Consider the following 13,351-nt stretch of genomic DNA (forward strand, 5'->3'; position numbering starts at 1 on the left):
AAGCATCTAAATGGATATTTTTTTAAGTATGAGTTGGAAACTTTTTTTAGCCAGAGGGTACTGATAAGTATATTTTAAGCGCGTTATTATGCCTCAAGGGTCAGACCTTTCGTACAGTATTAAATAAAAAGTTCTTGTCATTGTCATGTACTCTGTAGAAAGGGATTCAAGGAAAGCATTGCTTCAACTTCTTGTAAGATCAGCAAAAGAAAGGTTTCTGAAAAAAAAAAATAGTGCCAAACTCTACAAAGCTCTCTTTTTCTCCAGCTCAAAATTATTTTCAGTATCACTCAGTCTGAAATAACGTAATCACTGCAGGGTCCTCTGCGTCTTGTTTCAGTGCTTGTGCACTCCAAGAGTGTAAGAGTCAGGGGTTATGTTACTACTTAAACATACTCATTACATCATGAACTTTGAAAGGGAAGGAAAGAAAAGCAAAAAAAAAAAAAATGACATGTCACTGCCTTTCCCTTCCTAATGATGGCAAATTAAGTAATGCAATCATGCGATGTTCTTTTTGACTCTTACAGTACTGCTTGCTTTGGTGAAGATGCCCAGCTGACCTTAGCAGTTCAAAAGCAGCTGTTCTGCCAGTGAAAACTTCCAGCACCTCAAACTTCCCTTGTTGCATTACAGGTCGAACCAGCCTTTCCTGGTCAAATTTGTGGGAATTTCATCCTCTGCCTTACTTCCTTTCTTTACATCTGAGGTTTCAGTGCAGATACATTTACATGTTATGTGATATGTAGATGTGTTACGTTTCCTTGCTTTGCTCTCGGTGCTGCCTCCAGTCAGTGGCCAGTTTTCTTTGGACAAACACGTCTAGATGGTTTTTTGTGTTTGCAGTTGTGGTTCTGTGCGTAACCCACAGGGTGAGCTGTGCTAGGGCTGTGTCCAGGTGGGCAAATCTCTGCAGTTCTCTTCCAGCCTGGCACTTCTTTCTGTCCTGTATTGGTTAGACCACATTGCACAGTACTAATATCTTATTGCTTTCCCAATAGGCAATTAACCATCCAAACGGCTATTTTCTTCCTTATATATATCTATATATATAAGATATATATATAAGAGATATATATTTTTAATATATAGATAGATATAAGATCCAGGTTATTTACAGCAAGGTCTTTTGGGCCTTATCATCTTAAAGTCATTAAAGAGTGTTTTTAATTCAATTCTATATATTGATAGATAGATATATATATCTTTATATTATATATTTTATATATGGTATATAAATAATATATATATTTTTTCTTCTTATCTATATTTCTTTCTTATTTCTATCTCTTCTACAGAGAAGATAATAACTAGGCATATAGCCATATACACTAGAGGTATGTAGCTGTAGTTAGGCTCAGAAAAGAAAAATAATTACCATAAGCTTAAGCTAATGCACTATTCATTAGCATTTTGAATGGACTGGAATAATGATGATGATGATGCTATATTTGTATTTCCAACTTAAGCAGTTGTTCTTGATCAAGGTTATTAATAAACAGCAAGGTCTTCTGGGCCTTACCATCTTAAAGTCATTAAAGAGTGTTTTTAATTCAAAGTAGCAGCTGCTCCCGGCCAGGGTTTGGCAGCCTGTTGCAAACCCATCTGCACCAGCAGCTTCAAGTTCATTTCTGTCATCCCTGCTTCAAGAGCAACAACCTGCAGGGAAGGAATTAGTGCAAGCTGCTATTGAAAATGGAGCCTGGAGCTGCAGAAGGCTCACCAGGGTTCAGAGCTTCTTGCAAGGGTCTAGTAGTAAGGGCTTACATGGAGGCAAAACAATAGTCCTCAGAAACCACTTTTGGGTTGCCGTAGGAGTCCCATAGGGAAAACAAGAACTTGAATATTTACATTCTGAAAAAAAAACCCACAAAAACAGCACAACTTGCAGCAAAGCTGTTCTATACAGTTACCTGTGAGGAGGATGGTATAGGTCACGCTCTTTGAAAAGTATCACGTACCAACGCAGCAGGAGTTTGAGCCTCTGTGCTCTAAAGTCAATGCAACGTCTGTCTTGGACACAAGGGAAGCAGTGACAAGGATGGGGCCCTTAATGCCACTTGGGAAGTTGCTCATCTTTAGCTAAAAGACATTTCAGTGCAAAATGCTAAATTGCTATTTAATTAAGTAATGCAAGACTGCCCAAGGCACACGCCTACATGGCCTTCTGGTGTCTGGGGCTGTATGATGTGGATTTTTTCTTGTGGGCTGACCAAGTTCCTAGTTGGGGAAGCAGCAGATTTTGAAGGAAAAAGTGAATGGAGCACTCTGCGTCTCTTAGATCTATTGTTTCAGGCTCTCTGCATGCTCAGGAAGACATCCGTTATGCATGAGTCACTTCTGACTTCCAGTCCACAAAACTCTGAAATGCAATACATTTTACTGAGTCCTTGGACTCTGATCTCATAATGGAACTCCAGGAACCAAAGACTGCTTATATCTTATTGTGGCCCAGACCAAAGATAGATACTTTACCAACAATCAAACCATGAAGTCCATGCCCTGAGGAATTTACAGTCTGAATTAACAGGCTTTAAAGGTGAGAACCTTTACTCAAATAATAATTCTTCATTCTGTACCCCTTGTAGTTCTGGCCCCGCTGATAGCTGCTTGGTTGAACTTGGCTATTAACAGCTTGTGCCTCATCTCAGGTGCTTACAAGCCCTTACATCCCTGATCTTGCTGTGGCTGAAGGACCAGTCTAGGACTGCAGAGCCCTTGGTGCTTCAGGCCAGTTCTCTCTAATGCCTTTCTGTGACCGCTCACACCTGGAGCCATGGGGAGAAGGCATCTCCCACCACTTCTGGTCTCTTTCTGCAAGGACAGTGGGGCTCTCATCATGAAGACATCTACAGTGACAAAAGAAGTGCCTGGATGCTGCAGAAAAGTCTGAAACGCTGGTGATAGATGGGTAAGTCTGCTCATGATGGAGAAGGCAACGATCCCCAACACAGACTGGGTTTCAGCTCCCTCGCAGCAGCGGAGGAGCCCGCGCTTCACTGCTGGGTGATGAGAAGAAAAGTTCAGCAGTACAATGGGAAATACTTGACTGAGCCAACTTTGTTCAGAAGTAATTAAAAATGAGGTCTTTCTATTCTCTCTGCAGCCTGATGGCCTCGCTTGTCATGTGGCTGAGCGCATTCTTTCCAGCTCCTTTCATGGCACAAACAAGTCGGGATGTTGTTGTTGCCCGTCCCTCTTTTTTCCTTTTTTTTTTTTCCTTCTTTTTTTTTTTTGGAGGGTTCAGAGGGGAAAGATGCTGAGCTGCTCCAGAGGCTGGTTGGTGTGAGCAAACCCAGCTCCTCTCTCAGGGTGTGGGATCCAGCAGCGACCACCCCAGGTGTCACAGCACCCACAGGACCTTCCCAAGGTGACTCTGAACCCTCTTCCTACCCTCACTTGTGGGAGAGATGCAGAGAGAAAAGAGTTTGGGATGAATGGAGCCTCTACCAGATCCGTGAGGCTGGAGAACACGGTCACTTTGGAGGGGATGTTCTTTTGTTGAATGATATTAGTCACAGCGTGGTGTGTGGCACAGAGCAGTGAGGCAACATTGTGATCTGCTAACAATAAAAAGCGAGGTGGCTAAGTGCCACTCGGCGCTGAAAACTATACAATCATCAGGGTTTTCCTTCAGACAGCTATGGCCATGCATTTCCTGGAACGAGGACAAGGCCACACAGCTTCAATCCACCCAAGACAACAGCGAGTAAACAAGCCCTGTTGCTGTGTAGTCTTCTCCGGGTGACAAGAGTCAGAGACTGTTTGTTTCTATGGAGAGAAAAAGGAAAAAAAAAAAGAGAGGATCCTCAGATCCTCAGCATCAGGGTGGGAAGGGAGTAAAGCCCTCTCCTGGGTCCCACAGCCAGGTCCCCATCCAGCCCTCCAAGATCTCCATGCACATCATCCCTGGTCCCCTCCCAGCAAGGGGTCTTTAAGGACAGAGGCTTCAGCTCATTATCTTTGGAGACCAATCCAATATATCAGAAAAGGGGATGGTTAAACACTGTCTTCAAGTCACGACTTTTTTTTTTTTAATTTCATCATCTTCTACTGCTCCAAAGGGAGCAAGAAATGGTTTTTAGGGGAAGGTTTCCATTGAAAAAAGAATAAAAAAATCTAGTATCTTCCTCCACAACTGCAGTGAGGGGCGAGGAGGGGGAGGAAAAGCCTGTGCTGGGATTTCTCTCATTCCAGTTCCTCAGAAGGACCAGCCCCGTGCAGCAGTTCTGGCTCTGGAGGAAACATCTGTGGTGGTGGCCATGTTACTCAGGCAAACATACCCCTCCGTGAGGCGGGCTGCTGCGCACGAGGGCTTTAATTTCCTCGTTGCCATCTCTTAAAGATTATCTCCCTGCAAGAAAAGCGCCCCGTTTCCCATGTTTTCATGTGTAACGTCCGCGATGTCTGCTATAAACATCATGAGACGTTTCCCTGCCCCTCCTTGCGCTGACATGGGTGTAAGAGTCGTTGCTTTTCATCTTTCAAAGCACTGCAGAAATGTTTAGGGTCGTGTATCCTGCCATTGTTCTGGGCTGGGCATCCCACTGAAGTCACTGGGAGAAATGAGTTCAGGATATGGACCTATCTAGTCAATCTTTACAGTGGCCCCAGAAACATCCACGTTTTACAGATGGGAAAGTTGAGGCAGGAGGAGATGGCTCCCGATAGACTAGATCCAACTGGTCATTCCTACCGCTTTGGAAAACAACCGGAGAGAACAGACTAGAAACTCATCAGAAGCTCTCAAAAACAAACCCAACCCCATGGTGTGGTGGTGGCTTTTGGGCTTTTCTACCAGGTACCTGGTGTCCCAGATGGGCATCTTGTTGCTTCCCATTGCAGAGCTGCAGCATCGTGGTCATTCTGCCTCCACACACCGACCAGAGCCCGGCTGTGGCTGGGAAGGGTATGATCCTGCAGGTCCTCCTGCTCCAGAAGAGCCTTCTGAGCATCCCACACAAGCCTCTCTCCAGTCCAGGGACAAACCGCAACTCTCTTGCCCTGTCAAACAAGACATGAGAGAGAAACTGAGAGACTTTTCCCAAAATGTGGCTCCTCCAGAGGTCTGGCAGGTCACATAAGTGTGTTACAGTCCACCCATCCCATGCAGGAACCCAGGGAGCTAAACCAGAGTGATTTTCTTTCGTTAAGGACTAAGGCAAACATATAGGACTGTTAATTGGGAGAAAAAAAAAAAAAGAAGAAAATAAAAGGGGGGCAGGGAAAGAAGGGAAACATTCATGAACTGCTGCAAGAGCGTCTACATTTCTGAGCATCGGCGTATCCATGGCTGCCACTCCTTAGTATTTTTGAGTGAATAATTGTTCAGACAAGGGTAGTACTTACACATTTCCAGAGGGATATCGTGTTTTCCGAGTGTTTCCAGGCACCTGCACTGCTCAGACGGCAAAACGTGGCGTTTCCATCTCTCCAAAGAGGCGGTCGCTCGGGGAGCTGGGCTGCAGCCCCTTTTCTTTACCGCCACGGAGGGACTCAACTGCTGCAGCAAGTTCTGCTCCCAGTGAACTCTTGGTACTGTAAGTCCCTGCAAAACTTTCCAGGCCCTGTCATCTTGCTTTCCCAGGTGTGTTTGCTTATTTTTTCAGTAATTAGCCCGAAGCTGAGCTGAGCCGCAGAGCTGCACTTTCTGCACCATTCTGGGTCTTTCAACTCCTCCTGCTTTAAATAAAGGCAGGTCTATGTTCAGGCTCATGTATCTACACCAGTGTAAGAAATCCTGAAGTAAAGTGGCACTGCCAGTGTCCCCACACCTTGTTCCACAATTAAGCAGAGATGGTTTGATCTCAAAGATTGTCATTTACCTCTCAGATGGCCTGCAGGCCTCTGGAGATCTCTCAGAGAACTTGTGAGAAGAGAAGACTCGTGTTTACGACACAACAGTCCACCTCAGTGATTTTTTTCTGAAGGATCTGCCTCTCCCCAGCAAATGTTTAGCTCATTTCAAGACTGGAGTTAAAACGTTTACGAGAAGTTTGATAGACAAGAGCAACCTGTGATAATGGGAATTGGTTTCAAAGAGCCCGTGCAAACACACAGATCTCCAACCCAGAAGCTCAAATAACAATAAGGTTTATTCCTTCTGTTGTCTTTCCTTAATAATATTCTGATTTTAGTTTCTTACTGGGCAAGATGAATACTGGCAGTGAAAGTTACTTAAAAAACCAACCGAGCTGCATGCCTTTCCTCACTTGTTGAGCCAATCTGATAATTGTTTCCATGAATAACATCAGCTCACGACTGCAGAGCTGCTGCTAACACCCAGGGCATCTCCTGCTCATCAGGGGGGTCTCCTTTAGACAGACACAAGCTCACCTGCAGCGGGTATTTTGTCCCTGAGGATGACTCCCAGTGGCAAAGATTTCTTGGCCCACAGGAGGACCCCAGCACTGGCTTTTCCTACAGAGATTGGTGTCAGGCAGCAATCATGCTTGGAAATATGCATAGAAAGGGAACAAATGTTCAAGTGTCGTCTTCCAAAAGCATTTCAATGACATAGAAATCAAATCCCCCCCTTTCAAAAGTGAAAAGAGCTGTGGCTTGGAGTCCACAAGGTACATAGGTCCCAAACTTCTTGGTTGCGAGGGAGAAGTCAGGTAGAAATCCCAATTATTCTGATGGATCTGATCTTTAACCTGCCAAGAAGTTGGTACCAAACTCAGAACTTGGCACCAAACTCAGAACTTGGCCTTCCAAACACCCGTTTAAGATTAAAGGTGCCTGTACCCATTGGTTAAGTCTCCAAGGGACTCAGTTTTCACAGAACAGTAGGGGTTGGAAGGGACCTCCAGAGATCATCTAGTCCACTCCATTCCTTACCAAAGCAGTTTTTCTGCCAGCCTGGGTAACCAACCACATCTGAGGGCACCATGTGCCAAGCCTCTGTATTCATGGGCTCCTTCATGCTATCCCATGCCAAGTATCCCTGTCCATCCCACCTGGGCGAGGGACAAACCTGATCCAGCAGCGTCCCACAAACGAGTTTCACTTGGCTCCATCACCGATGTTGAGATGCTTAATCTGAAGCTAAAGAGATGGTCACCTTCAGAGCTCCGGGTGCCAGAAGGGAGAGGAAAAAAAATATATAAATCAACTAAAGAAAACAAACCTTTAACACTAACCCCGTGGTCAGAAACAGGCAAGAACAGGCCGGGTTTTAAGCCTAATTTGGGGAAAACTGGGGCTAGGCGGGGAGCGGGGTCGCGGGGCGGCTGGTGCCGGTCGTGCCGCTTCGCCGCCAGCAGGTGGCGCTGCCACCACGGGAACGGCCCCGGCCACCCCCTCCCCGGTGTGTCCCCCCCCGGCGAGCATCCCTCCAAATCCCCCCCTTCCCCTCCACGGCATCCCTGCCCCCGAAAACGGTCCGCAGGTTGCCCTGACGGGCCCCCACTCCAAATGGACTCCCCCAAGATATATATATGTCCCCCCCCGGCCCCACATCTCCTTTTGCAGTGTCCCCAGGGTGCATGTCCCTGCTTTGAGGTCCCTGCTTGACCCCGCTCTCCCTCCAGCTGTACCCCTACATAGAAGCGTGTGCCCCCCTCCATAAGCACACCCCCCCCCCGGGGACATGAGCCCAGGGGCAGGTGACAGCAGCAGATGTGGAGCTCCAGCTCCATGGTGGCCCTGCAAGGGTGGGAGGGAGCACCCAGGGAGGAAGAGAAGGAAGTATCGAGGCTGCCAACAAGGCACACCATCCAAATCCTTCCTATATCCCTGGGTGCAGCACGCCTGGGGATCCCCAGGTCCCCTGAGCCAGGGCTGCATCTTGTGCCAAATCCCACTGGAGGCATCAGGTCATGCTCCAAAATTTCAGTCATGGGCCTGCACGGGGCATCTGCAATGAGAAACTCTTTCCTATAGTAGAAACGCCAAAAAAAACCCCAAAGAAAGCCGTGATGGTGTATCACCTACAGATCAGGGAGTGGGTGACGAGGAGCAGAGAGCAGATCACCGAGCCCCAGCAGCTGACCACGCTCAGATTTGGGCCGTTATGTGAGCAAATACCGCATTTCTGAGCAAGCCTATGTCTCATCTCCTCTTAGAGACCTCCAACAGCATTTCTGAGCAAGCTTCTTTCTCCTCACCTCCCACCAGAGCCCAACCGACCCTGCAAACGGACAAGGAGAGCTTGTAAAAAGGACCTCTTGTGACAGCAGCTGGGTTTACTGCCATCCCCTGGGACAATACGTGCAGGGGAATATCAAATTTGTCTGGTGCAGAAGGCAGGAGCCTGCGGGGTTTCATCCTCTCCTCCCTGAGGTAGGTGGGTGTCTGAGATGGAGAGCTGTCTGTTTAGACTGCGCTCACTGGCTTGAGGAATATGTGGCGTCCACGGTATGTGGTGGTTCTGTTTTTCCAGGTTTGGAGACCGACGGGAGGGAGAAAAAAATGAATCATGCAAACCTTTGTTGGGGACCAGCTATCAAACCCCTTCAAGCTGGACCTGAGGCTTGCAAGATGCCTGCTCTGCCCTTTCTAGTCCAGCACAGGCCGAGCTGTGGAGACATCAGTGCTGCAGGCAAAAGAGAGAGTCCAAAATTCATCTGAAGGATGAAAATGAACCTTAGGAGTTACAGCGAGATTTCAAGGAAGGAAGAACCACTTGGCAGAGACTGAACTCCTAACCCTGGACCTTAATCTCAGCCACACCTAGCGCAGATATGTGCTTCAGGAGCAAAAAAAAACCCAAACCCCTCAGTCTTCAGGTTGTGTATAAAAAGGATGGTCACAACTCACCTCCAGCAGGGATGGAGAGCAGCGCAGGTGATGGACAGAAGAGTCAATCCATAAAGGCATAAAAGCAGTAAAACCCCAATAAATACTGCTGGTCGAATTCTTAAACAGACCTGCTCTACAAAACAAAACCCCAAACCCTCCAACCCCCTCCAAAAAAACCCAAGGCAACAACAACAAAAAAGCCCTACTCTCTGAGAAAGGCCTCCACCAGTTCTGATAAAGCCTCTCCCACCTGCCTTAATTAAAGGAATAATTAGATTTGTTGTTGTTGTTATCAGCTAACTTTTAATTAAACTCATTACACACAGCTGAGCTAATTAGTGCGCAGTAACCTAATTTCCCTATAGAAAGGCAGAAATAGGCGGTCAATAATCAAATTAATTTGTGTCCATCTTTTTATGTGTGTATATTCGTAGGATGAGTGTTGATTATAGAAACGTTGGCCCCGGGGATTAAAGCAAAATTTCCTCGATATGGCAATAACCTTAATTACACCAAATAAACCCAAACTTCGCAGGAAAAGACCTTTTTTTTTTTTTTTTTCCCCTCAGATGAGCCGGTGTCCCCGCCGCCTGCTCCCCTCCCTGCGGATTTACCGCTGCCCAGCGCAGGGCGGTGATGGTGCAGGAGTTCTTCTGCTTGATTTGGATTATTTTTTTAATTTCTTTTGCACTCGGGGAAAAAAAAAAAAAAAAAACAAAAAAACAAAACACAAACAAACAAAAAACCAAAATAAAACCGCGGGAAATTTTGAGCGCGTTCCTCGGCGCGGCCGTTACCGGCGGAGGTTCCGCGGTGGATCCCGGCGCGGCTCCGCAGGGATGCGCGGCTTCGGCTGCCCGAAAAATGCCCGTGTCCTTCTTCAGGGAGGAGGAGGAGGGAAAAGGAGCCGCGGGTTGTGTCCAAACAAGAGGCAAAGAGCTGTCAAACACCGCCTTTTGCTTTCTCCTTGGAGGGGGGGGAATAAAATAATAATGCCAATAAAAAGATAAAAATAAAATCCGCCTCCACTTTTCCTCCCTCCTCCTTTCATTATCCTCATTTTAAATATTTCCGCGTAGCGAAAGGCGGGGGGGGACACACACAGACCCGGGACACCCCTCGAAAGCCGCAACCAAACCCCCAAAAAGTCCTTTTTCAGCCTCCACCGAGATGGGGAATCGTTGCATCAAACGCAGGAAGGTTTGCAGCGGCCGGGCCGGGTTCTCCGCGGTCACTCCGCGCACTGCGGAGCGCTCCGCGGAGCCCGGCGGAGGCCACAGACTCCTCAGATATAATTACGCGTGTTACACCGCATGCTCGTTTATTTGCTGCTCATACAATCGTGAAGCCCATGTACAAATAACATACATGTTTTATTTCGGTTCGGTTTTTTTTTTTTTCTTTAGGGACAAAACGTACACAAAAGGGCAGGGCGAAAAAAAAAATAAACCCCACATAATTACAATTTTATACAGTGCAGAAAGAATTAAAATAGGTGTCACCGAACTGTACAAAGTCAGGGTGAAAAAAAAACATAGAGGCGGGAGGAAGGGGAATAATCCTTCATTATATATATATTTCTATAAAAACATATGGAGGATTGTCTTTACACAGAGCCCATGATCGGTTTAAAATTTACAAAGGTTAACTAAAAAAAAAAAGTCTATATGGCAAATATTGCCAACAGAAATTCACCGATTTAATACTGATCAACTGAGACTATTCGTGTCTCGATTATTAGCAACAACAACAACAAAAAAAAATGTAGAATAAATAACAGAATGAGCATGGCTGTCTCTTTTCAAAGTGCCTTATTCTCTCTGCATAGGGTCTGATCCTGCAGTCTTCATGCAGGCAAAAAAAAAATATTAATAGCTAAAAAAAAAAATAAGAAAAATCCCTCTGAGAGATTTTTGGTGTTTGCCGGCAAAAAAAAAAAAAAAAAAAAAAATTATTCTCGGAAGAAGGGGCTCGAAGTGAGACGGGACGGAGGGGGTTGAGGCGGGGGGACCCCGGCGGCGAGCCCGCTCCTCCCCGCGGTGCAGCGCGGAGAGGCCGCGGGATGCGCCGGCGCTGGGGTTCCTTCCAGCCCCCCCCCACCAGCCCGACCCGGCTCCGCGCCTCCCAGCCGGGAGGATGGTGGCATCACTCAGCGGCAATTACAAAAACCGAATTAGTAATTTTTTTTAATTATTATTTTATTATTAAAAAAAAAAAAAAAAAAAAAAGAAAGCACAAATTTGCTGTTTATTGTCCTTTTCCAACATGAATATATCACCAGCCCAGCCAGTTACCCAGAATCTGCTTTTCTCTTTAGTACTTACTGGCCTGCTTAATGGTTTCCTTCTAATGTACATAAAATATAGAAGTAGAGAACAGAAATGTGGAAATGTACAGAATTGTCTGTTGACTTCAGGCATCGGAAGTGTTTTGTTGCAGTCCGGGGTTTTCGAGGGCGGCTGCTTTTTTTTTGCTTTCCTCTCAACCCATCCCCAGTGGAAGAAGCAGAAGAAGAAGGCAGAGACCGTCTGTGATTTGAGGACCCCGCGGTGGAGACGGGGGGTCCGGCCGATGCTCAGCTGCGGGGCAAAGCTCAGCCCCGGGGCCGCTCCCCTCTTATACCTCCTGAAGAAGTCTGCAGAGACCCCCCCTTCCTCTTTTCCACCCAGAGGGTCCTTTTTTGAGGCGGGGGGGACACACGGGACACTCAGTGTCAGGCCATGCCGGCCCCAGGAGGTGTTTTTTCCGCCCCGTATCACATAACGCAGGGTTTGATGTCCTGGTATGTCACTTGTTGGTGGTAATAGGAGCCGCTGCCCGCCGAATGCATGGAGGAGGAGGCCATGGCGTTGAAAGAGAAGACGAATTCCTTTCTGTCGCACATGCTCGGAGACTGGGAGTGATACCGCGGGATGCCTGTGGGACGGGGGAGTGGGGGGGGAAAGATTGTCAGCCATCGGAATTATATTTAGTATGTAATAGGAGATTGAGCGCCGAGAAGCGGGGGGGGGGAGAAGGCCGCCGTCCGGGTAAAAAAAATAAATAAACAAACCCCAAACCCTCCGTAGCCCCCAGCGTGAAATGGGGTATATTTTTGCATGCGCACAAATAGACGGGAGCTCCCGGGGCTCCCTCCGCGGGCGCGGACAGGTGCGGTGGAGGAAAACACCGCAGCCCCAGGATGCTTCCAGGAGACGGGATTCGCTTCACTTTGGGTTGGGTTTAGCTATTTTTTTTTAATTTATTTTTTTTCCCCCCTCATTTTGCCCTCTTGAAGGTACCCGCTGAGATTTTCCTCTCGCCTCCGCCAGCGCGCAATGTCCGCGGGGTGCGGAGCGGGGGAACACGCTGGGTCCAGCGGGGCCGGCGGCGAGACACCGGGCGGAGGGAGGCCGAAACGCCGCCAAGCCCGGGGCTGTTTCCGCCGTTCCTGCCGCCACCTCGGGACAGAAAAACGCCCCAAAAATTTTAGGTGCCCTGGGGAAGGGTCGCCCGCCCGGGGACCCCTCTCCCCGCCGCTCCGGGGGGCTTAATTTGGGTCTTAATCCGGAGCATTTTCGGTTAAGGCCGCGGGCGGGCCCGGTGGCTCCTCGGGAGGGATTTTTGCGGTGTTTTCCAGCGGATTTGGGTGCGTTCACCCGGAGCCGGGACCCAGCCGGGAACCAGGCGAGTGCCCGGGGGCGAGCGCTGGCCCCGGCCCGGTTCGGTTCGGTTCGATGCTGTGCCCGGGCTCGGCCCCTGCGGCCCGGCCTCGCTCATCCTTTTTCCCCGCTTCCCTTGGTCTTTTTGACCCTCTAACGCTCCCTTTCGCACCCGTTTCTGCCAGGCGCTTCCCTTAAGTTCCCAAAGGCCCGGGGTGATTTGCAGGGAACCCCCCCAAAACCTGTCCCTTCACCCGGCCACGAATCCCAGGGCTCCCCGGTGTCCCCCCCCCTCCCCGCTCCGGGGTGAATTTGGGCCGCAGGACGAAGCCCAGCGCCGGCCTCATCCCTCCCGAGGCCTTTTCCCGGCCAAAACACCATCCCCCCCCCTCCCTCCGCCTCCAGGACCAAATCCATCCCCGGCAGCTCCATCGCGGGGCTCGGGGTCCCCGGGCCCCCGACTTCTGCATGGGAGGAGTGGAAAGTGGAGGAAGGCGCTGGGCCTGGAAAACACAACCCCGGGAAGAGCTGATGGCGAGAGGGACAGGGACGGGCGGATGGCGGCCACCCCGGTGGGGAAATCACCCCCCTTCTCCTTTTTCTCCCTCCGGGTCTCGATGGAGAGGTGGAAGACCCCTCGGGCTCATCTCCGGCCTCGTCTTCCCGCAGTTCCCCGCCTGTCTGAGCCCAATGGCCCTAGGCCCGGGAGAACATCCGTCCGTGGGAGTGAAGCCCCGTCCCGGCCATTCCCACCCCCGCAGCGGCGGGGAGCGGGTTCCCCCATCGGGGCGACCCCCGACGGCTGCCCGGTTGCCGCTGGGAAGGGAGGCGAGGAGCCGGGAGGGGGGACAAGACACGACGGCGACCTTTTCTTTCCCGGGGAGGTGCATTAAAACCCTCCACGAAGCGGGGCCGGGATCCAGGCGCAGCCCCCGAGCCCTCCCGCCCCACCGGCAGCCCCCCCCCGA

The 13,351-nt window shown here is 49.3% G+C and overlaps 1 protein-coding gene across 1 annotated transcript in view; it reads right to left on the reverse strand.

Moving 5' to 3' along the window:
• Nucleotides 1-11,183: 11,183 nt before the first annotated feature.
• Nucleotides 11,184-13,351, reverse strand: part of FOXF1 (forkhead box F1) — a 3,139-nt gene continuing 971 nt past the window's right edge. Inside the window, exons 2-3 of the mRNA XM_014942148.1 lie at nucleotides 12,024-12,182; nucleotides 11,184-11,670 (exon numbers count right to left, since the gene is read on the reverse strand). Of these exons, the coding sequence (XP_014797634.1) occupies nucleotides 11,498-11,670; nucleotides 12,024-12,182 (332 nt within the window). The 3' untranslated portion in view covers nucleotides 11,184-11,497. The remainder of the gene's footprint in view (nucleotides 11,671-12,023; nucleotides 12,183-13,351) is intronic.

The sequence above is a fragment of the Calidris pugnax genome, unplaced genomic scaffold, assembly GCF_001431845.1.
Source record: "Calidris pugnax isolate Ruff unplaced genomic scaffold, ASM143184v1 scaffold28, whole genome shotgun sequence".
NCBI classification, from domain to species: domain Eukaryota; kingdom Metazoa; phylum Chordata; class Aves; order Charadriiformes; family Scolopacidae; genus Calidris; species Calidris pugnax.